Genomic DNA, 25,638 nt, shown 5'->3' on the forward strand with positions numbered 1-25,638 from the left:
TTTTTTTCGGTAGGATAATTGATTTATTTCTATACTTCTCACTATCAATTTAATCAGTCATCTATCAGGTGTGGCTTCGTTAGTACATAGCACGGGGGTACTATACTGTACGGTAAAGGGGATTTGATTTGACCGCGCAAACCTTTAAAGGAATTGCTCATTCCACCAACTCGCAGTTTCAACGTGAAACAAACATTCAAAAATAAATAGCACAACTAGAACACTTTTGTTTGTCCCTCACAACATCGCGCTCCACTTTGCTTGGATTCCGCTTCTTCGCAGCTGTAGAACGTGCCTCACTTTTCACTTTCACCGCTCGGCACGACCACTTCCGCGTCGGTCGTGGTCGTTTCGTCTAACCGCTTGTCGGCGAGCTCCGCATGGTTGCTCTGCACGTTGACTGCGATCGGGCACATGCAGGGCACAAACTGGACCTGCGGTGTCTGCGGTGTGTTGGAAGGCAGCCCGGACAGGTACTGCACCTGGTCCATCGTGAAGTACGGATATTTGCTCGGGTGCTGCTGGCCCTGGTAGAAGGCGGCCGCCGGAGGAACTCCTTGGTTTCCGCTCGGCATTTCACTCGGTGAGGGTGTCACTGGAGGTGAGGATAGGACTGGTACGACCTGCTGTTGCTGCTGTTGATGCTGCTGCTGATGCTGTTGCTGCTGCTGCTGCTGCTGCTGCTGCTGCTGCTGTTGCTGTTGGGCTTGCTGTAATTGTTGCTGATGTTGTTGCTGCTGGTGCATCTGCTGCTGCTGTTGCTGCTGCTGTTGGTACGATGGCACTGAAGAGATGGAGTTCGATCGATCAACTCCCAAGACGGAGTTACTGCTACCGGGTTGGCCAAACCCTCCGAAAGCACTGCCGAAGAAGCTACTGAACGGACTACTGCTGCTCTGCTGCTGTACCGGCTGGACGGGCTGCTGGCCGGTGGGCTGTACCGGGTTGATCTGTTTGGCCGTCGGTATAATGGCCGCCGGACTGGCCTGGATGAATTTGTACGGCGCTGGCGGTGTCAGGAGAGAGTGCGCTGGAAACGCCACCGGTTGGTAGGTAAAAGCACGGACGTACTGCACCTGTTTGCTGGCCACCGGTGGATCACTGGTAAAGGACAGGACAGGAGTGGCATTACAATAAATCGTACAAGAAAACAATCTCAGTAAGGCTACATACTTCGATGGGCTAGACCACCAGAAGGCTCGCACCGATGCGCTGGACGCTAACAGCACAAACTGGAACGGGTGGAATAATAGATAACACCATTAACATTAACGTAACAACGGAGCCACTCGAAGACAACAGCTACTTCCAAAATGCACTCATTCTCTATCACTCTATCCAAGCGTCATCCCAAGAAACCCAAGAATTAGAGAGCTTCACACCATCTTACCAACAACTTTAATGGCTGCATCATTCTGTGGCACTTGTAGTAATTCCGTTTCGCTTTCCTAATTCTTCACCCTATCACGCAGCTCACAACACTTTGCGTAACAGCGTCTCAATGGCACTTGTGTATAGACACAATGAATGAATGCACAAACTCACCGATCGATTCGATCGCACAACACTATTCTTTACAGAACAAACAATCACTTTCTCTGCACTGCCACTATCCAATCGAACAAAGGCACCACAAAGAGCTCTTTCAGCGGAAGGTTACCGGTGCTCCCGTAAACATCCAGACGCGTAATGACCAAGAATGCACCATTTGTCGAGATATTTATAATGCCCATCCCTACCGGCAATTAGACGGGTTCGGCCAGTCTAGAGTTCTGGCTAGTTTTTCATGGTTCCTTTTTTGGAGTTTTGGGTTGGTTTGTTTTTTATTTCATCCACACACTAGCACATGCATTTACAGGATTTGAATTCTTTAAGAGAAAGAAAGATGAAAAATCATATGGAAAGAAAGAATCGAACGAAACAGTTCGGTCCTCTTTCAGGTTTGACCTTCCTTTCTTTTCACTTTCCTAAACGTAAAACACGTTTTTTCGTCCCCCTTTTGGTTCTGGTGGGCGCCTCTCTTTCTTCTTTACGGCTATGCTATGTCTTAGATTCATTCTTGATGCCAGCTATGTCCAGAATCAATATCAGCGCTGCTCCAATGGATAGATTTTTTCAAACAGAAATACTGTGCCTTTACAACGCGTAGTTGAAGGGAACCTGTTCGAAAGCTTGGTCAAAAGGGGGTTGCCGGCATCTTCCATACTACTGGTACAGAAGGATGAACCTCTGTCTTTTCTGTGCTCTTGTTTTCCCGTTTAAACAACCATCGCATGGGTTTCCAATGCATTGTGCCATCGTTCAATCTCCGAACCCATACGCCCTATGATAGGCTAATTTGTCAATCGGCGTAACGATGGTGGTCTCCAAAAAGCTTCCAGCATCCCCACACCTTAATGTACCGACCTCGCCCGATCGTTATCGCTGTACTCTTTGATTGAAAATCGAACAATGAACGCAGACAGCAGCAGTATACGGGTGAGGGTAAAGGAAATCCGGTGCCCTTACTCAAGCCCATTTCACTTTCACATGATCTCCAAACTATCATCGGTTAATCGGTTCGCTTTGCGATCGACTGCGATCTTGCCCAGACGGACATACACAAACAACCCCGCAGGGGACATCACGATAGCCCGGACTGAACGATCAGCGGCCGATGATTTGAAGTTTTTTTTACCCCTTTCCATCCATCCGCTTTTTTAATGACAGTTCTGGTAACCTTCGGATGCCCCAAACTCCCATGAAGCAATAACGAAAGATGAGCAACTACGTACCCAAATATTACGATCAACCGATTCATGTCGAGGCGGCATGTATATGCTCCGATTAGATGGACCCCAATTCCCTGCTGCCCTTCACGAACTCATTTTCTTCTGCGATTTGAGAGGTATTATAGGCGGAAGTTTTGCGCATCTTTCCCAGTTCCTTCGGCTTTGAAAACCTTTTAGAGAGAACAACAATCCTAACCAGACTGTGTGCTTGGAGTAGGCCTCCAAACGAGATTTGATTGTACCGCCCTCACGCCCGCCAACCCGAGATAGAGATGTGCGGTCAAGCGTCGACTGACCTCTCTGGGTGGAAAAGTGATTTGATTTGATCCATTAATTATACACTCGCGGAAGGACAAACGGGTGGTGAGTGTTTTAGAATAAGCGCTTTTGTTTCGCTCAGTTCGGTACGAGAGAGCAAGGGAGCAGGGCGAAAAACAATCAACCGAATTGATCCGAACGGAACGGAGTGCTTTGAGAAATTGATTTGATGTGTATGATTTGATGCAGTGGAGCTGAGGAATGGAAACCGAAATCTAAGTAAGTCATCGTCGGCACGATCGCCCCCAATCTGAGGCCAATGAGATGAAGCTGTCGATGTTGAGCTGATGGAGAAAGTGAAAAAATACAGTGGTTAAAACACTGGAGGAGAGGAAAACAAATAAACATTCTTGTTAACTCTTCAGGAGTTGGGTGGTCACTAGTAATTAGGTACAGAGGCGCCTACATAGATGCTCATCCTTCTCCTCCCACTGTAGGTAATGGAAGATCGATATCGATCGATAGGATAATTTTGAGGTAATCTAACGCGTGACGGATTATAAAATAGCTTCCCTTGAATTTTTAGTAAAGTATTATATTGATGTTAAGTTAAGGTTCGTATATTTCGAACCGATAAGATAAGAACAAAAAGTTCAGTAATGGCAAATTAACAAGATCATGTAGCTAAAATAACAACGCAGATTATTAATGTAAAATAAGGTGGCTAAAATAGAGATCAACTGAAATAATAATTTGAATTATCATTTAGAGTTAGCACTATGTGCTCTGAAAAACTAGAAAATGTGATATGTACAGGTAGTTGTCGAAGTAAACAATGAGGTCATTTCATCTAAACACCTCCTAGCTGGTCCCATGGTACAGTCGTCAACTCGAACGACTCAATAATAAGCCCGCCATGGGTTCAAGCCCCAAATGGATCGTCCCCGTAGCAAAGATTGAGTATACGGCTGCGTGGTAATAAATTAAGTCTCGAAAGCCTGTACAGGCTGGCATGTCCGCGTAGGACGTTATGCCAAATAGAAGAAGAAGACCTCTTAGGTATGTAAGGTTGTGACTCCAAAATTGACCATATCTTCATGTATCTCCAAGAATACCAATATAAGATTTACATACATAAATCAATCGTGAATACGGTTTGAAACGTCTACTCGTATTAACTATCATTTTTGGTCAACGTTCTTGGTGCAGAAACATCAATCGAGCAGAACAACCAACAGAGATACCGAACACAATGACGATACCGAGGGCAATGGCCACAAGGATACTTGAAACCTCTCCAATCACCTGTACAACTAATCTACTACGCTCACGTGTCAAGTGACAGTCAAAGTGACCCAATCACAATGCGAGAGTTTAATGACAGCTGCGTGTCAAGTGTTTACATTTGGACGGCAGCATACGTTCTACTGCGCATTCCATTTAAATGCATTGAAGCACAAACCCACCAATCTGACTCCTTACACTCCAGCAGTGTCAGTACGGGTGGACGCTAGAAGTTTACTCGTGAAAGTGAAAGACGAGAACGGGTTAACTTTCGACGAAAGAACACTCTAAAACGCTTCGCCCCGCTCGACCATCGTGGTTATGAAAGTGAAAAATAATCAGTCAAGCTTAGCTGAAATTCCTCCGACATGTGTTGCCGGGCGGGAAGTTCCCGTAAACCGTACCTGGAAGTCATGGCATAGAGCTAGAATCTTATCAACCCCACAAGTATTTAATACTTTGGTCCCTGTACCGCACACACTGGGGTGTGGAATTTTATCCAACGGCAGGAGCGGCAGTAAGAGAGAATCTTTGGGAGTCGGGTTAAGAAACCGTACAACGCAGAACAAAAATGTAACCGAGTGAGATTCCGAACTTTCCGTCGTTGGCTACAGAGCTGAAGACATAGCTGAGCTGAAGCGTGTTAACGCAACTCGCCCAGTTCGATCCGGTCGCAAGAAGGACGCGTCTGTCATCAGACGAAGGACCGCCGAAGGGGCCCGGGCAAAGGAGCGGAGATTAAGATATTATCGGTCCGAACATTTAAATGTGGGTCTGTAACATTTCTCCGACCGCGCATATTGGTACGCGATGGGAAACGTTTCCTCCTGAAGCTTGCTCACCTGGTGATGAGTCTGACCCTCTTTCTCCTTGTCTCTTGCTCACCACTTCTCCACTGTAAAGGACCGCCCCAAAAGGATTGAAAGGGATTAGAATCCGTTCGGCTCAAATGAGATCTGTTAGACATTTCCAATGACAGCGTAACCGGTCAAGCTTGTTATTACTTTCGATCGAGCCTGGCCTCAATCACTCCTGGGTCGCCCCGGTTGGATGAGCCTTCTGCGCTGTTAACCAATACCGACGATCTGACCGGCGACCGGGCCAAGGTCACTGACCGCCAAACCGGTGGGGGGTTCATTGTAAATAGAAGACAGGATATGTAACAAAAACAAAACAAAAAACACGGGTAAAGGGGAAAAACCCAAAAGGGCATTACAAAAGATTCAAAATGCATTTCGGATGCAACGGCACGACCTTTTCGATACGTTTTTAATCATGATGACGTACATTAATTGCGGCCACCAATCACTAATACGATGCCGATGGAGTGTAACGAATAAGGAATCGGTTTTATTGGATTTTTGTTTTTTTTTCGTTTTTTTTTGTGAACAACTGCATCGAACGATGCCATTCTCGCCGTCAAAACAACCCGCTTTCTCTTTAGAGCTGTGATTCTTTACGGTACCACAAAAAGACTCTTTCAAATTTGAGGTTGAACAGCTCTCATACATAATTGTGCACGGAGGCGTCCCGATTTGTTCCGTTATGAAATCATCCAAATGCATAAAAAAGAAATGACAGCAGTTTTGAACAGAGAAGGGTGTAATAATATGAGCTATATTCATAATTTCAACTGACCAGATTATCAGTTGAGCTGGCGAACGATTATGATGCTATTGTTACAACTCCTTTCCACCACAAATTCCGTTCTTGAGATGCAAGTGATTTTATAGCATCGTAGGCTTAGCTAACACAGAGAGAAATTTACTTCGGTTTCGTAATCTCCGCCAGCTCGTGTGTGATGCCTGTATAGAGGGTGCAGTAAACGTTTCCCCGGTCGGATTGTGAATGCGTCATAATCATAGAATTTAAGTGTTATGAGGCTTTAAAATGCACCTCGTGAAGAAACAAGAGCGGCAGCGCATGTAGCAGAAGCAAGCAGTTCACTGATGCTAAATCATTCCTGTTTCCCCTTTCTTTGATAAATGCACCGCGGTGCATGCGGGTGCAGTGTATGGTAAAGACATTTACCTGGAGGTGTAGGAAATGAAGCAGGTTCTTCTATGAATTGGATTTCTCTCTGGTGGCTTTGAAATTTAGATATGAAACTTGTTGCTTTTATGAGGCTGCGCGACAGCTTTTCGGTGCCCGTGTGAAGTTGCAGTTAAATTGCTCACACTATTGTTGTAAACCGATTCGAAATTGTAATAATCCAATCCTGTTACAAGTTTATGGCTGGGCGTGCAAATGGAGTTCAATCGTAAATGGTCAGTTGGTTTATTGGTGTTTTTATAGTGTTTTAAATCCGAGCCAGTTCTGTTATGTATATCATCAAGTTTCTTAACACTTGTACTGTTACGATGATGTACCGCAAATCAAACGATCTTCTAACCAGAGAAATAGCAGAATATCATTGAGCTCTCGTTAATAGACTCTCGTCAAAACATGATCCTCTAAATGCTAAAGTTGCTCTTCCTCACATAACACCACCACAAGTTCAGCTGAAGAACCTCTTAACTGACTAAACGCTACACTTTTGATCTTTTTGTACATCATTCGTCACTTTATCACTCCATTAGCAATGAAAAAACCTATCTGACCGACCGTACCCTTCTTGGGAGTGATTCACACTCATTAAACATCGAATTTGGGTATCCCTCTTTTGAATAGCTAATGTTGTGTACTTGAGAAATTTCAACCTTTTTCGTGTGATCCAGATTACGCAACTGGAATGTCACACTCAGCAGCCATTCAACTATGTCAAACCGAAGGCGAAAGCGGAAACGTTTTGTTGAACCGTTTGAAAACGAACACGAACATTCAAATGAACGATTCCGTTGCCTTTGTCTCTGCATGGCTCGATAATCTTACACTTCTCGCAAGACATTGGCAAGGAAGGTCACAGATGATATTTAATAGCGGCAAGTGCGCACTGGTGGTAAGAAAGAGAACGTCACATGCGGTCCAGTTGACTATCAATTGCAGCCACACGAAATCGCACTGGATGTTAGGGAGCTTTTGCAATGATTGTATTTAAAGCACATCCTGTGTCACAGGCAGCATCAGTTTCGTTTGAGTGTCGTTGCAATCAGTACAAGGGCCCGTTTCGTTACCTTCACTAACAGAAATCCCAACAACATGAATCTGCAGCAAGTTGTGCTAAGCCTGGGCGTGTTTACAACGCTCCTTCGAGATCGGTGCTACGGCGATGAGGACACAGAACAGTGAGTCAACATCTATTGCTTTATCTACTGATCTCCTTATAATCTCCTCTGCCACAGTGTTCACATCAAACTGCACGTTCCCGAAATCATCAACCGGCACGTCCACGTCAAAACGAAGTACATGCACGTGTACCATCCGAAAAAAGTCGTCCAGGAGATGCCACCGACGTTCGTTGATCAGCAACCGATGGCGATGGATCACGCTGGCATGTGGATGCCTTCCGGTGCGCTACCCTCGGGCATGGTTTCATCTCCCTCGGCGGCCCTTTCGTCGGCCTCTTCCTCCGCAATGGCAGCTGCGGCAGCCGCCTCCCTCTCCTCGATGGTGCAGGACAAACTGTCAACACAGCTCGCTCAGGAGCTGATGATGCGCTACCGCAACCTGGAAACGCCCACCGTCGGAGGAGGATCGAACGATCTGCGCGAGCCGGCCGATGCTTCGGACTATCTGCGGGACTACTACCGGCAGCAGCGGAAGCTTTCCGATCAGCTGATGCTGCAGGAAGCGATGCAGTTGCCAAACTTTGCGCAAACCAAATACTTGTCCAGCATGGGATACAACTGGGACAAGTCGTTTGGCGTTAAGTCAGGCGATGCTGAACAGTCGACCTTGCTTGTGAAAAAATCGAAAAAGAAGAAGGCTTATGGACATCTGTAGCGGGATGGTGGTGTACACTGCTGCTAGACCAAGTTTTTGTTGAATATTGTTTTTATCACTATTGTTATGCAATTTGTTGAATGCTTCTCTATTATTTAAATAAATAATATGGTTTAAAAAAAACTCTGACTACATACAATGTGCTTGAACATTTTAATCGCAACAACTTTAATAAATATTTGGTATGTTTAGATAAACTATAAAAGATAGTACTTGACATATTGATGGGGTAATGGAGAGATTAGGATCTTAACAAATATTTGTTATGTCATAAAAGGAGATAAACTAAATTTCCTTCTGTTTTGTCTCACTACCCATAATTCCCCTCCGTTTCTTTTCATTTGCATTGTACCAACCTACTACTGCTGGCGGATGGCTTGCCTATGACTATGGTATAAGACTGCTTATTTCATAAATTTATTTAATATCTTCAACATTGAAGTTCTTTTAAAAAAACTTGGGAGTCAAACACTGAATTATTTGTGAACACGAATTTGTGATGTACGAAATACCACACACAAAATGCAAAACATCCTATGTCATGTTTGAAGTAAAACAACAATATTAACCTCCCAATAATCATATTCCCAATAGTCCCCATAGTTCAGTATGATTGTAATGGTATTGACAGACTTCTATATGGCGTAACCGCCCTACGCAGACATGCCGGCCTTTACTAATACAGGCTTTCGAGACTTTATGCAATACCACGCAACCACCACGCAGTCAGTCCTTTCTACGGGGGGACGATCCATTCTAGACTAGAACTCACGCCGGGCATTTTGCTATGTCGTACGAGTTTAAGACTGTACCACGGGACCGCCTCTATTGAAAGACAATTCGTTTAAAATAATAATAAAATAATATCCATGCTGTCTCATCCAAACAAATACGCATAGAAAACATGTTCAATCTCGCGAATATGTAGATGGGGCCCATAATATGCCCGAAACCTTAATATGTCATCCAAATAATCAATGTTTTTATGAATGTCTGATAGATTGATTATTCCTTAAGTTTCTAAAATCAAATTCTGTATTTTTCATCTGTATTTTAATAATAATTATAATGTTAAAAGTCCACAGAGGAAACATATATGTTTCTTTTCGCTGAACTACAGGCAGTGTTAAATAAGAAAATTCTATCTTTTACAATATGTCACTAAAAATCTTGTAATAATATGATTTAGGTGATAAGATAAATCTCCTCACAACATCCTGAATAAAAAATAAATAAAGCTCTTCATACCCAATTTAATTTAATTTTCCACAACCATAACGCCCATGAAAATGCGTCATAATAAATCAATCCTTAAAACATTTCAACAATTAGCAACAGCTGATCGGCTACAGCAGCGGTTCGATGCACCCACTTCCAACCGGCTGATTGTCACGTTGAATCTCTTATGCAATTTTGCCCGCCACTTCGCACCGGTGCACCTGACCGTGGCGAGCCGGGACAGACCGGGGTGCATGCGTGCTACAGCGATCGCCGTATAACAAATGATCACACAGTGTCACGGTGAAGCATAAACTGTCCCAACCCTGGAGCATGGTTTAAGTGAATGTCAATGACTACCGATCGGTTGTTACGGACTGGTAGGTTTAGGCCTCACCTACCCCATGGAAGGTCACGAACGCTGCATACCAAAGAAAGTTTCCCGTTTTCCGAAACTCAATTCCTACCGGTGCTTTCGTCGAAACTTATCTTCAGTCCAATGTCTTAAATTTCTTCGCAAGTGTGACCGTTGCTAACATAAATAATCACACCTATTTGCATGCTCAATGCACGAGTATAAATGCATCTGGCCGGTGCAACGGTGCACTCAAAGCATCTCGAGAAGTCGTCAAGATCGGGTCAAATCCGGAAGGTTGGCACACGAGCAAATCGTCACGATAAAAGCTGCCATCATGCAACGGTTTGTGGTAGGTAATGCAATATTTTCTTAACCATACATTACTAATCGTCACACACTTTTTATATAGACATTCGCACTACTGGTCCTCATGGTGATGTTCAATGTGGCGACCATCGAGTCCGCAATTGCTGGCGATCGGTTGGTTTTCCACGTGCCCATCAACTACAAAAACGTTCACATGACCAAGACACGGGTCAAGCCGGTGCATCATCGGACGTTCCAAAAGACGGACTACAAGGTGCTTGGCTACAGCATGGACAGGCACGCTCATCAGATGGAGTCCATGTCTCCGATGGAGTATCTGGCAAAGATGCAGATTCTAAGGTAATGCAGCAAATAGTTACATTAAAAAATATCACCCTTCTTGTACTAGCGTTTCTATCCCATCTTCACTTCACAGAGGATGACTCTTGAGGAACACGTATGTCTATCGGATAAGCAGCGTGGGTGACGATTATGATTGAAGGTGGCTCGCACGCACATTTAGCAGCATTATAAGTGAAATTCCATGAATTCATACGTTTTTCTGTTAAAATTTTGTAAGAAACTTCCTATCACTACTTGTCGAACAAATTGAACTCACGAACGTATTTGGGATGTAAAACAACTGCATCAGCAAGAGAGTTTGTGGAGCTCAACGAACGATTGATCCCTCGCAAATGATACTTTGTACTCTAAACTGTTATTGTTAATCATAATTCTCTTAAAGATATGTTGTGTTGTTGTATTTTTCTTATTAGTAAATGCATTTTTACATATATATTGTTGTTGTACAATACAAAAACGTAAAAAAAAATAATTAGGTTCATAAAATCTACAAACCGTCAATAAAACAATGCATCAAAACACTGAGATCGATCGCTATAGGACAACTGTCAATGGTGTACATCAATTATTACATACATTTCATTGCAGCGACCTACACAGCTACAGGTCACTGCACGGTACAAAAGTGTTAAAACACTCAAAACATATCGCCAAACGCGAAACTTCCGGCCGGGCGCACCGGAAATTGATTTGAAGATCGTTGCGTATCGCACTCTCTCAAAACACACACACACACACACACAAACACTTCAGTTGCAGAAAATGCTGCATGCTCACACCCGCTCGAGCTCATTCACCTTCCACCGATCGATTGGATCCCCTTGTGCGTGCGTTGAAAACGCGTTACTAAACGATTATGTTATTTTGTGTTCATTTTGCAGTACGCTTCCCTCCGTCTACGACATGAAAAGCATGCCGGCTATGTTGCTATTCCCCCGTGCTTTCCCACTTCGATTGCACAAATATACACACACCAATACATGAGCATAGTTGCACTATCAAATCGATCCACTTACACGGCATTGTCACCGAAGATACGGTTGTTTTGTGCACCGTGGTGTGCATGTTGTGTTGTGGAAATTCTGCAGACTTCCTACGTGTCCTGCGAAGCGTGAAGTGCAGAAAAAAGCACACCACTTCCCGTCTACTTAGCTTACCACCCCCTCTATGGCTCTGCACGCCGACATTCGCGTACCCGTTATACCTTCACTCTTCGCCCATGCGATGTTTGATTTGGATGCACTTTTCTTAGCATCCCCATGGCACCAACCCGAACGTGCAGTAGTTGGGTGCCAATCCGTGTTTAGGGTTTGGTTTGTTTTTCGCCTCCCGTTTCACTCTCACTACTTACTGGACGGTAGTTTTCCGCACGACAGTGGTGAAACATGCAACAAACAAAACAACAGCGCAACAAAAGGAGCGAAAACGCTCACTACCAACTAAAACACGAAATGAAAATGAGAGTTTCCAAGTAAAACGGCGGAAAACGAAAGGAGCACAGGCTACAGGCTTGTCTTTACACTTATCGTGCATATCGATCGTGTCCCTATTGTTCATTAGCTGCCGTCTTTGGTGTGAATGTTAAACCCATCGTTAAATGAGTACATAGGTATTATGAATTAAAACTTAACCCAACGCAACACAATTGGGCGAGTACTCGGGGCTATATGGTCACCTATGACAAATTCGAAAAATTGCTAAATACCAAATAATGTAAATTGTACATCAACCGTTTTGAAAATAAGCTGTGATCAGAATTAAGATTTTTTGTCGAAAATGTAAGCATTTCATCTATATTTTCATCAAATTTGTTTGCGCTATAATTTAAAATGTTTTTTTAAAATGAGACTTGATCCTTCCTTCTAAAAAAAAACATCTAGGACTCCATCCAACATGGTGCAAAATGGTCAGTTCTTGTTGACATAATAATACAGAATATGTCAGACTGTTTTATTTGCACTTCTTCAATAAGAAAATCGATTACTTCTACCAAAGCGTGAGTGTTTGATTTGTCTACTCAAGAAAGATCAAAGAAAAATATTTAATCGGTCTATGTTGCTCCAAGATCCCCTAAAAAAAATAGTTTACATTTTATTTAATTCTAATTTATAATTTCAACAAAACGTTTCGTCCCATAGGGATAAATGAACTCAATATAAAATATATGATCTTATTTTTAAGTAAAATTCATCATTTCTTAGATGATAAACTCAATTATAAACGGATCCCTTTCCACTCTCAGACTGTAGACTAGCACCCACTAACACCACCAATCAGTTGTTTCCAATTCGTTACCCTTCCACACGCTATTTTCAGTATTTTCGCTCCTCTTTCAACTCCACTCTGTGCGGACACTTCACACGCCAACGCTTGGTATAGCGAACGGTACCACCACGGACAGGTACGGTACCACCCCACTGCCTCCCATTGGCACAGGCCCATTGCCTTTCGTTCGTACTTCGTACTTCCTTCCGTTTTTTGCGCTTTGTATCCGCCATCGTTGCGGTAGGTGTGAATTCTTCCTAAATACTGTGGCGAAACGTCACACCGGGCATTTACCCGCCCTTGGCGCAACGGCCAGAGTGGGGATAGTGCACGCATACGGCCGCGGCACGATAGAGGATCCCTGGCTGGTGTGAGGGCAGGCCTTTGCTGCACAGGCAGCCGACAATTAGCTAAGTTATAAATACACTACACACCCAACGCTTCCGAAGCAATCGCGTCTAGTCCGGTGAGTGTGCGGGATCAGGTTGGCCAGTTTAGCTGAGTTCAGCTGTTGCGGTACGTGAAGGCTTAAATGCAGTTAGCGCTTTTCAAAATGATAGGACCCATCCGGTGGCCAGGCAGCAACCGGAGAACGGTAAGTGTAGCGGCTGGAGATCGCCCGGGTTAACGTGCAAGTGATCTGCAGTGATCTGGTTCTAAATTGGAAGTTGATCTGGTTTCCTTTCGTGTGATTACAGTGCAGTATACACGTTCTGTTGCTGTTAGTTCTTCTGCTGTCGGTGGTTCTCGCTGGGGGCAGTCGGGTGAGGTAAGCATTGAGTGGTTTGTGTGCCAGTTAGCCTCAGCCTAATCATGCAATTTGTGTGCGTGCGTTTTTCCCGCTAGATCAAAGAAGCACCGAACATCCCGCGGTACATCCCACGCCGCACGTTGGCAATCGAGAGCATCGACTGATGGCACTTCCAACGCTATCCACGAGCTTGCCGCCAAACCGGCCCCCTTCTCCAAAGCTGCCCATTCGGGCGGCAACCCCAGCGGAGGGCCAAAGAAGCGGTCCTACTACGTGCCGGCGGTAACGAACCTGGAAAACTTCATCAACAACATCAAGACCGGTATCGGTGCGTCTAAGCTGGCGCACGCCGTGAACGGTGTGACCGGAGCAATCCAGCAAGCCGTCTCCATGCCGGGCCACGGACCAATCAACCTGCTCGGCAGTCATCGTCCGGTAGCGGGCATACACAATGCTGCCGGGTACTACTCGAACGCGAACGAGCTACGGTACGGGCAGCCGTTCACCAAACAGGGTCCCTCTCACTTCAAGGCGGCCTCCGTCGGCTACGGTGGGAAGAAGGCGGGAACGATCCCGGGTGGAAAGCGCGGCCGCCATTCATCGACGGCCTCACCGCCCGGCAAGTACGATTCGCTCATGTCCGATCTGGGCATTTCGGGCTACAAGCACTTCGAGAACGCGGTCATCCGCGACTTGGAGCGACGGGAGGAGCTCAAGGTGGAAGCCACCATACACACGCTCTTCCCGGACGCAGCCGATGACGATTGGCGGCCGATCGCATCAATCAAAAAGGCACCACTGCCGGTGCGTGCTACCGCGCCAGAGCTGTCCGAGTCGAAGATCGTTACCGCGCTGGCGGCTGTGCCGGCGGAAAAGCAGCGCCCTCTGGATGCGGCACCCACGCGCACTGCGAAACCGAAGCCGCCGGGAACGGGGACAAGTTCGGCTGGCCGCTACGGGCTGACAAGCACTTCCGCACCAAGCCCAAAGGCTACGAGCGCACCGACCCAGAAGCATCGCTCCAAAGCGGCCTCGCTGGGCAAGGACAAGCGACCGAAGGAGCGGGTAAAGTGTTGGAACTGTGCCACCGCCACCTCTACCACCGTCACCGGGCGGCCGGTGTCGATCACACACCCAACACCGGCCAGACTACCAGTGACGACGGGCGGCCAGTCGCAACGGTTCGGCCCGACGTACGATGCGACAATGTTCTACGGCAACAATGGAAAGGCTCCGGCAGCCGTTGCACAGTCGTACAGCAACGTCGAGATGCAGTACAACCGTACCCACGCTCCTCCGTTTGCCGTGGCGGGCCCGTGGACGCAGGGCACTGCCGGCAGCACGGCCGAACTCAGCACCCAGTCCGCCCCACCCGTCACCACCTTTGCCGCACTGGCAGAAACGGTTCCCCACAGTGCTGGAGGGCTGAACGGTCTGACCAGCCCATATGCGGGCGTGAAGAAGAGCTACGCGAAGGGTCCCAAACCGTACGCGCCAGCGACGTCCTACCTGGGACACAGTGATGCGACCACGGTTGCTTCGACCACCACTCACAAACCGACTGGCGGCTCGCAAGGGACGAAGGGTACGACCAAGAAACGAACGACCGGCCACCATCGGGCGGTCGACAAGCACGGCGACAGTGCCGTTGCCGGGTCGAGCAAAAGCGAGCTGCGGGTGAAGAAAAAGTTCGACCCCAAGTACAGCCGGAACCGAGGCACGATCAAGTTTAAGGATGCGCTGGAGAAAAACCCGGACCAGATCTACCGGTAGGGCGGATATCGACGCAGTGGAGAGAGAGAGAGAGAGAGAGAGAGAGGGAGCGAGAGAGCGCAGGAAAACCGCAACAGTAATTTTGTTTGTGTTGGGCGATAGTAGTCGCCCGGGTGCGTTAGGAGGCTAAAGCATGGAGGAAGCAGTGTCGCGCAGGAGGGGGGGGGGGCGGTGCACGATGGCTTTAGTTATTATTTAATTTGTGCACAGCTTGTGCACATGTTGCTTATTTATACACACGGTAGAATATGTAAGGCTGTAAAACCAAAGTACGATTGCAAGCGAAAGTTTCGTAAAGATCGCACCTGTGTGTGGGGTCGTGACGCTTTTCTGGCTACTGTAAGTAGCCGTTGTTCTCTATTAATGATTTTCATCCTCCTCAGTAATTTACTGCTGTACTTCGCGCCTGTTCTGTTCACTTTACACAACAAACTTTCTTAGATGCTTAAAAAATAAATCAATTGTTATGTAGTACGCTTTGTGCGTGTTTTTTATTATTGTATATAGTTGTATTTTTTCACAAAGAGAATGCTGCTCATAATTAAATATTGAACAGCTTTTACAATTATTTGGTAAAGTCATCGATGCTATAGATGTTTGACAACTACTTTTAAACGGTTAAATCATGTATATTTCGGTTCATATGTAGTATACTTATATGTTTGCAAAATTTCATACATTCCTTTATGTGCGATGAACTCAAGGCTTAAGAGTAGGTAAAGACGGACACCTTAAAGAAAAAAAATGGGAAATATAAATACAGCGACCATCAAAAAACTATAATAAATGGTAAATATAAATACAGCGACCGTGCATACATTATCTTGCACTCATATTTTATCAGAAAATGTGTTGAAATATTTAAGTTTCTATTCATTTTTAAGTTTTTCCATGAATTAAAAACATGAATTGTTTCGTGCTGTTTTCAAATCTTCGGGTAAGACGGACACCTGATATGCGAAAGATGGACACCGCGAAGGGTAAGATGGAGCTGTAAAAAACGTTGGAAATTGAAGAGCTTTATAGTATATTAACTTATCATATTGTTTTCCATGTCCTGGTACGTACATAAACAAATTCTTGGCCAATTGTAACGATGCTTCATTCAGCCGTGAATTTGGAACTGTAACCCGCCGCTTCTAACATATCGTAAATGTGTTCTTGCTCCAGCTTACAGAACAACAGTGTAGATCTTCTCCTTAGGAAATTACTCCACGGATTGTCCACGACTTCAGCATATTTGAGGGACTTGTTAATAGGTCAAGCCATTTGTTTCTACCATGTCAAAATTCAACTTTTTGATATTTGTAATCCCATACAATATCTCATATATTTCTCATCATCTAACGATGTCATATCAATGCCTCTTCTTTTTATTGATTAAAGTTGTCCAAGTCGTGACAATATATTGCATTTCGTAAAATGCCTTAACAGCATCGAGCAAGTAATGGCTGCTACTTTGACCGGTATGCCGTTTCTCGCATATTTCCATGCTTTCTCTAGTTGCTGGATGGTTTATATGTTCCGAATGTCCATTTCCACCATCAATGGATATAAGACGCAAAATAAATCCACAAATTCGGTGTCGATCTTTTTCTACGACAAAGTGTCCGTCTTTCCCTTATCGATGTCAGGATGCTTAAACCACAAGAAAATTTTTTATTGCTTTCATTCTCGTTCTTTTGCCATTTTTTTTTTGCTTCATAATCATGACAACTCATCCATGTGAAAAAAGCTTCAAAAAATATAAATAGTAAAAGTTACAGAGCCTAAGTTTCGCAGTAGTCAAATTAGATCCATAAGGAACTGCACGATTGAAAAGTAACTAGTTTTGAATTTATGTTTTGTTCTTGAATTTAACTAATTTTGCATGTATTATGTCAACATGTTCTCAAATGTGTTGTTTTACTTTCAGTTTGGGTACTGCGTTGTTAAATTATTCGAATTATTAATTTTATTATGTATTTAAGAGAAATGTCTATCTTACCCGCAGTGTGGAAAATCCCTTCTGCTTCAAAATCCTGTATAGTACCTCCGACATATGTACATCCGACCACATATGCATCCTTTCCAAATCTGACGAAATGAACTTCACTTCGTTATTAATTATCTTTCTCCCGAAAAAGGGCCACTCTGTCCGTAATTTTCTCTTTGACACTCTCTAACCAAGATGGCATGATTACCTTTACCATTATGTTTGGGAATCAAGAATACGAATAGGTTTGAGTTCAAATAGTGTATTAACCGAGCCCCCAACATTCGCTAGGATCGTATAATGCCATTGAAAGCATTAGAGGAATAGAAATAGCTGTAGATTGTTGCAGATTGTTTACATCAATATCATCTTTCAAAAAATGGCAATAATCTTGTGCATGTCAAAAGGAATTAAAAGAGTATTATTTATAGTTATACTATCTGTTATCATGCAAAGCTATTTTGATTTTAGTATTTGATTGATTTAATTTTTTACCATTACGATAATGAAGCATTATAAAATGAATACAGCATTTTATTTTTTTAACAGCGCAATCGTTCTCACGCCGGTCTCATGGTACAGTCGTCAACTCGTACGACTTAACAACATGCCCGTCATGGGTTCAAGCCCCAAATAGACCGTGCCGCCATACGTAGGACTGACTATCCTGCTATGGGGGGAAATCAATAAGTCACTGAAAGCCAACCCCACAAGTGGGTTGGCAGGCCTTGACCGGCATCGGTTGTTGAGCCAAACAAGAAGAAGAAGAATCGTTCTCACGCAAGCGCGGCCGCTTCCACACGCGCTAATATCACTAATTTACTGATTATAATTTCCACCCCGGTACCGCATTAGCTATGCTAATTATTCCATTTGTAGTGCGCCTAATGTCATTGATCTTCATCATGCTTACCGGTGCACGCTAATTACACATGCTACATACAGCCACTCAAGTACCTCGCGAACTTTCATTGTCCTTCTTTCTGCTAGTTACATCATCGCAGCCCAGCCATTTCTCACAGCAAACTGTCAGCCCTCCGCCAGCGCCGCGGCCAGTGAAATAAATAAAACACTTGGAGAAAGAAACGAATCACACCAATCGACCCACTTTATGTCGCACGGTTATGATGATTTCGTCGACGTGAGCATGTCAGTGATGTGCTGTTGACGTTTTTTTTGTGGTCTCTATCTTGTCAACTCAAATACCTGTCGCTTGTCCGGATTGTCCGGACCGGAATAGACCAGCTCACGTAGCATCATTAGGAGTCGTTCGGTGTGTGTGTGTGTGTGTGTGTGTGTGTGTGTGTGTGTGTGTGTGTGTGTGTGTGTGTGTGTGTGTGTGTGTGTGTGTGTGTGTGTGTGTGTGTGTAGAGAAATACAAACTGTTGAACCTGTTTTTCGCCAACGTACTTTTCCGCGTGAAATAACAACTACGGGGAGGCAATCTTAAACTGGAGTAAATTTTGTACAGGTTGACTCACCGGACACCACAACCTTCACCTTTTGCGGAAAAAGCCAGTCTGCCACTGTAAAATGGCATAAATTGTCAATGCTGGCGTTACGATACGGGTTTGTTACGCTTTTGTGAATTAATCCGTGTACCATGCGCAATAATGAACACTATCATTATTATATTTTTTCAGTACAATCGGAAACTTCATATTATTTACATGAGAAGGCAGATGCCTCGAAGAATGATAGTTTAAATTTAAAAATGGGATGCTTCCTAATTTATGTATCTTTTCACTAAACAGCATGCCGGCATGTACTACAAATTAATCGCTCCAAAACAACCTCCCAACCAGTGTTTTTTTTTTACTATAATTGTAGATTACAAACAAACAAAAACCACGGTCCAAAGCATTTCCTCTTAAGTTCAGCGCTAGCTAAAAAAAAGTATGCTACAGTTGGTTCAAAATTACATACAATTGACAATACTGAAACCGAAGATGGCGCACGGGTCAAATTCGGACATGAGCACTTTTTTTCAGCCCATCTCTAATCATGCATTTTCGCTGTGCTTTACGTAATAACCCAGCCCCTTGCCACAATCAACAGGAACGAGAGGATTTTTCGTTTATTTGCAACGGCGTGCAGCAACGAGTTCACGAGTATCGGGCAGTGTGCGTAAGCTGGGAGGCTAATGAGGGGCATGAGTGAGACGCCGTGTGCAAGCGTTTGATAGTGAAAGTGTGTGCCACCGCACACAGCTGCCAATGATTTCCTCCATTGAGCGTGGTTTTCAAGTGGAAAATTGAAGACGAAGCTCTCCTATGCGTGTGTGTGTGTGTATGCGATAGAGCAAACAACAATGCACGAAAAGCCAAACAAAACTGAACGAGCAAACACTTTTGTAGCCTTTTTGTATTGATTTACGTGCACTACCTATTTTACGATATGTTTTAAAACGTAAAGTTAGTGTCATGTGCTTCTATCTGTGCTGTAGCTTTCCTGCACTAATCTTACCCATATAACAAAGCTGACTACTACTATCTGACGTGCAACAATGAACTCTAAACTACAATCTCGGCACATTCAAATGCCCACACTCAACAGCTTCAACAATGTGCAAAACAGAAAGAAAGAATAACAATAACATAGTTTTATCATTATGCAAGCGCAAGGAAGCCTGCTCCTCAGCCGAAAACAGTAGCAGAAATGCATGGTTGGGCTTTTCCTTTCGCTTTTCGGCCGCTTTCGGAGCCAAGTCGCCTTCCACCGTAGTTAAAGCGTTTGATCGCGGCACACGATGCTGGTTACTGCTGCACAGTGCTTAGTGATCACAGTGCATTGCGGAAACGGAAATTAATCACAACGGAATCTTGCACCGGCTTATTATTTCCCATTTTCAGTATGAAAGAGAGATGGAGAGAAAGAGAAACAGACATGGGTTGGTACAGAGGCAAGCAAACTAACAAAAAAAAAACCACAGAAGGAAGGAACCCGTGATAACGAACCTGATTTTCTAAGATGTGGCGGGGAAACAAAACGTGTACATCGATCGTACTTATTCGATCGAGTGTGCTTGCAGGCAAGTGAAAAGTGGTAATTCGTAACCTAGTAAACGGTTCAAACGAGTTCCTTCGGTTCGGTGTAAAGGGCGCGAGAAGAGATGGATACACTGCCTAGTAACGGTTTAAAAGAAAATAAAGGCGTAATAGTATTTCATCGACAAGGAATTTATGTTTTGACATCGTAAATAGTAAGAATCAACTTAAATTCCATTATTTGTTTTTACAACAAAATATTCCATACAAGTAGTAACGTTTCTTTTGTGCCGCGTTCAAAAGACTGCAGCGTTCATAAAAGCGACGAACCCATCATTTTACCTTTTCCCAAACAAAACCCAAAACAAACCACTAGAATGCGCCACAAGCAGCATGTAAGGAAATGTGTAAACAAAATCGTTACCATACTGCTTAGCAAATTGTTTAGTTCAGACCGATAGCTCAATTGAGCCACATTCCCGCGCCAAACATTGGAAAAGCACGAATAATATTATCGCTTTCCAAGTGTCTCTGCCCAAAAGGGCGCACAACCCGTGCGTAATGATGTGCGAAGATACACATCGCATCACAAACACACACACACGCACAACCAACACACAGCATTTGGTTACGAAATCGGACGGATAATGATGGTCCGCGCGAAAGCACTCTCCCGCTTTCGATGAGCGCAAGCACTGTGACCGGACTTGGTATTTTCGGTATGCAAAGCAACGCACCGTGAAGCAAACAACATCCACCACAGAAGACAATTAAAACAACAGAATTAATCGACAGCCCGGTCGGGCGCTCCTTGTCTCGGGCTGCTGATGACGAACTAGCCAATCCTCCGGAGGACACGTTCGTGCGAAACGGGGCGGGCGCCGTAATTGGTTACGTTTCCACGCGTGTTACGACGTGATTTTCACACCAAAATGCTGGGTGATGAAGTGTGCCGCCCTGTTGGAGCGGTGCTATTCATCAACGGCTGATAAAATATTTGTTCGTAACCGGAAGGGACACAGCCCAGCACACACATCGGCTTTCACGCGGATCGGACGCCAGACAGTTGGCAGATGGGATGTTGCGATGGCTGATGAAAAGGGAACAGAATTCAATTATCACAGCTTATCACAGGATGAGGATAGCAAAACAGCGGGATGTGCAAATCGGTAAAGAAGCGCGATTTTCATTAAAGTAAAGGGAAATTGGATGGAAAGGCTTTTTTAAACCACACACACACACACACACAAATGCACACACGTGCAGACAGCCACGACTGTGGAAAGTGTTCCAGTATGTTCGATTACGATAAAGCATGTTTTCCACAAACCAAACACCCCGGCCATCACGGAACCGGCATTTGAACGAGTTTAATGCCGAACGCCTTTTTTGACATCCTGCCTAATCTCGGGCAGTGGGAACAAGTTTTTATGGTGCATCGTGGAGGAATTGGAGCAGGAGAAAAGGTAACCCTACGGGCCAGGATTATGTATTTCAGATCGTACAAGCTGGGCTGGTTGGTGGGATAAGGGGAAAACCGATTACTTAAACGTACGCAAATTTAGTACCGGTTTAGGATGAAAGATTTTCGGAGCACGGTTGCTAGCTAGACGAGCTTGCCAAAGATCTTAATTTTAGTTATTTATCAATTAATCAAAACACATTTTGGTAAAAAACATAGAAGTAAACTTTCAATTTATGCTTGTGTAATTGATAAGAAAATGTGGCCATTCTTCATCAAAGAAAACGTTTCAATTATTTCATGTGAGAAAGGTAAGAATTGTACTAATAATAGTAATAATAATTATAGTAATAATAATAATATTAATAACAATAATAATAAAACAGATTTAAATGAATTAAATTTACTGTAAACTTACTACATTACTGAAATAATGTCATGAAGAATAACGAAAGGAAATATTAAAAAGAGTGTTAAAACACAAATCGCATTAAATAATATATGTACAGCAAATATTAACCAATAGCATCATGTGAATGTCATTGATGATCTTACAGTCTAAAATCTAATAGTCCTGATTTTTTCCATAAACTTCCCATGTACGGATTGTTCTGCGTATCAGATCAGCAACAGATTTAAAGATATTTAGAAGAAAATGTTTCAGACAAACTAATTTTCTAACAAGTGAGATTTACTTTGATAGTCTCTTTGGGGTCAAGATATGGGTAAAATAAACAAGATAATTAAGGACGACGTTTGCGGTACAAAGGATAACATTATTAAGCCATTTAGTCGGCATTTGACGTTCGAAAGCTCTTCGTTCGAAAGCCGTTTATTATCCGTTGTATCTATAAACCATAGTTCAGTATAGGAGCAAATTGTTCTCTCGTTTACATTTTACAGTTACTTATCCTACTTAACCCATTATTTATGCAAAAAAAAACGCCATTGATTGAAGGGTATTCGACACTCGACGTTCGGATATCAGTTTCCAATTAAGTCTTCTTAGCACTATTTCGATCCCATACAACATATCGGTTAATCGCCACTTTTCGCACATCCATTACTTCCGAGGCGCCTCTGTTAGCGTCTATCCAATCCAACCGTGCAATAATGGGAAGATTAAAAAACACATAATCCCCCTAACAGTTTGAATGCTAAGGTCCATCCACAAACCTGGCCGAGCCTATTCGCAGGTCACAACGTACCGATCGAACGGTCGGCTCTTTTTGCGATCATCGCCGCTCGTTTGCGCTGCGATCATTTTCTTTTCTCGGCCTTTCCTCCAGCAGGAGGGAACCTTTCACCCCTTGTCTCACGCGCTTCTGCCCACTGATCTCGCGGGGAACGCGCGGTTTGCTTTCGCGCTTGTTACGACGAGCTCCACTCGAAACCGGAAGGGAGGGCGAAATCAACATTATGTTTGGGCTCGCCGGTGTCTGCTACGATGGGTGGGCTATGAATTTCGGTGTACCCCCATGCCACCCCTGCCATGCATCTATTGCGCGAATGAGCACAAAAATGGAAATCAAAACCCGGCAGAAGGAAAGAATCCGATAGAGTGTGTGTGTGTGTGTGTGTGTGTGTGTGTGAGAGAGAGAGAGATAAAGAGAGAGGGAGAGAGATTGCAGCTGGCAAGCACCGATCGCGACAGTAGCGCTGGAGATAACGTTGGATTTTGTTTATCTTTCGCCCTCCCATCGCTCAACCAACCGTACCCCACCCCACCGACCGTGTAGCCGGGAGGATAGGATAGGATGGATGGACAGGAAAACGGAGGGGCTGTCCCGCTCGCGTGGCCACCGTCCCATACCAAACCACCCGTGCGGGACGCGTGTGGACAGGCTTCAATCAGCCACCATAAGCATCAAGCTACACTCGATGTACCGTGCAGTCGGCTGGATTTGCCACCACCAGCCGACCCGGCCACTCCCGGGCGTTGCAGGGCGTGGGGTGGGTACCGGCCGCATCGCAGCATTTCTCGCTGCCGATAGATAGATATTTAAAGATCGGTCGGTTTCAAAAACTGACCATAACTACCGCGATCAGCTGCGAGCGCAAGCACGACACACCGCACACAGTGCAGGACCGTACCGGAACGGAGGACCGAACCGAACTCCAGTGCACCTTCAGCGATTACTTCTGACGGATACTCGCGATTTCAGTGTAGTGTTCAGTGTGGATTTTAGTGAAAGTGCTTTAGTAGTGGAATTCTTTTTACGAATAATTTCATTTCGTTTCGTAGTACGCAACCCAACCCTATTGCAAATATACATCATGAAAATGGCATCAAAAATTGTAAGTTACGGCACCCGGTTAAGGTTTCAATGGTAGTGCCAACAGTTGTTGTAATAAGTGAAAAAGACAGTGCATCTGAGGACATTAAATGGTGGAAAATGAACTTTAAAAATCGATCGTTCAAAGGGACAAAGCGCAAGTGTGCATGGAGAGTGACATACAATCATTGTTGTGGATATTGTGAACGAAAATTACATCTAAATCCAATTTCAACCACCTGGACAATCACACACTCCAGAGAACATACATTTTGGTGTAGCTTTAAGTGTATCCTTAAGTGTATCCTCAAAAGCCCAGCATTTGATAATTCAACATTAACACTAAAGTTGCACTACTGCTCTGCTTCTTTCGGACAGGTATTTGCCCTGGTATTCATCATGGCCATGGTTGTGTCTGCCTTTAACGCACTGCCCGTTCCGGATCACGCCAAGTGAGTATGCACGTGATCTGCGTAATACCGCGCGTACTAATCGATGGAGCTTTTCGTGTTTCCATATGTATTGTACACAGGATTCGCATTCACGTGCCGATTAAGCATCACACCCATCTGCATACGAAAACCGTAGTCAAAACGGTACATGTGGGCATCCCGGTAAAGAACGTCAAGCCGCACGAAGAGGAACATGGGTGGGAGTATGGTAAGAAGAAGAAGGGCGCCTCCAGCTATTTGTCGTACATCTAAACAGTGGCAACGATAGCACACCCATCGAATGTGCGTGTGCACTTTAGGCGTTTCGAACCAAAAAATAGAATTATTAATAAATTGTAGGTACTAATAGGTGAAACAGTTTTGTTTAGCGATGTAATCAATGAAAGAAAAGCATAATATTGTAGGCACTGGTAGGTATTAAAAAACTAAATTTAGTGAAATTTGGAATGGAAATAAAGATTGGATGCTATTTTTGGAATTGATTTCTTTCCAGTTTTGAACCATCGATGTGTTGGACATTATTTTTGAAAATTTTGGTTTCGAAATTTCCGAGACAAAGACCACATGAGAATGTGGTTCCGCTGTTGGCTCATAGAAATTGAAGCTGAGAAAATATTCAGCCTCAACACCACTGAAATATGGACCATTTTTCAAATAATACTAAACTCTCTAAAACGTGTTAGTGAGGAGAATGCTTAGAAGAGAAGTTGGCACCATATTTGTAACAGGACTGTAAAGGAAGTGCAATAGTAACGAGCTGCATGAGTTGTCTGGCTGTCTAACCAATTCGCATTGCATGGGAAAACCTAGCCCAATGGTACATGCTGCGGTGAAAAGATGCCGTGCATAAGTTTTGTTTAAGAGTTAACAGATAACGGAGGTGTCGGACTATTCTCCAGGAAGCTTAGACCACCAAGGGGATATAGCATCTGAGGAATAAATAAGTATCCAAATGATCAACCCTTCCTACGGAGAGAAGCGAATGTAACGAAGGATCAAAATAGCAGTAAAAATCACGATAAAAAAGCAATAGCAACAACGTTCCAAATACGTTCCGTATAGGAATCATCGGCATCCGCACTTACAAGAATCATAGCGAAGAAGTATAGATTGTATCAGATGCAAGAACCAGTAGACAATATGCCTTCGTAAGTCTATAGATTGCTGGTTCCGGTCCTTATGGCAAACTTGTTCTTAACAACAGGCTCAGTTTATTCAATATTTATGAGTTCTATTAAAAGGTTTAATTGCTTAACA

General features: G+C 44.1%; 3 protein-coding genes across 3 annotated transcripts in view; 1 reads left to right on the top strand and 2 right to left on the bottom strand.

Moving 5' to 3' along the window:
* The window catches only part of LOC121587636, a 32,336-nt gene that overhangs the window by 6,411 nt on the left and 287 nt on the right, over positions 1–25,638 (bottom strand). The gene's annotated exons all lie outside the window — the stretch shown is intronic.
* On the bottom strand, positions 297–25,516 carry LOC121590770 (putative uncharacterized protein DDB_G0282129). The gene is made up of 4 exons (XM_041910737.1): positions 25,467–25,516; positions 1,174–1,232; positions 685–1,101; positions 297–579 (listed from the first exon to the last, which is right to left on the bottom strand). Exons 1-4 carry the CDS (start codon positions 25,473–25,475, stop codon positions 297–299), a joined length of 768 nt encoding a protein of 255 aa, XP_041766671.1. The 5' UTR covers positions 25,476–25,516.
* On the top strand, positions 23,699–24,922 carry LOC121587638. The gene is made up of 4 exons (XM_041904597.1): positions 23,699–23,951; positions 24,308–24,381; positions 24,462–24,791; positions 24,875–24,922. The coding sequence occupies exons 1-3, from the start codon at positions 23,931–23,933 to the stop codon at positions 24,631–24,633; spliced, it is 267 nt and encodes an 88-aa protein (XP_041760531.1). The 5' UTR covers positions 23,699–23,930; the 3' UTR covers positions 24,634–24,791; positions 24,875–24,922.

Source organism: Anopheles merus, chromosome 2R (genome assembly GCF_017562075.2).
Source record: "Anopheles merus strain MAF chromosome 2R, AmerM5.1, whole genome shotgun sequence".
Classification (NCBI taxonomy): Eukaryota; Metazoa; Arthropoda; class Insecta; order Diptera; family Culicidae; genus Anopheles; species Anopheles merus.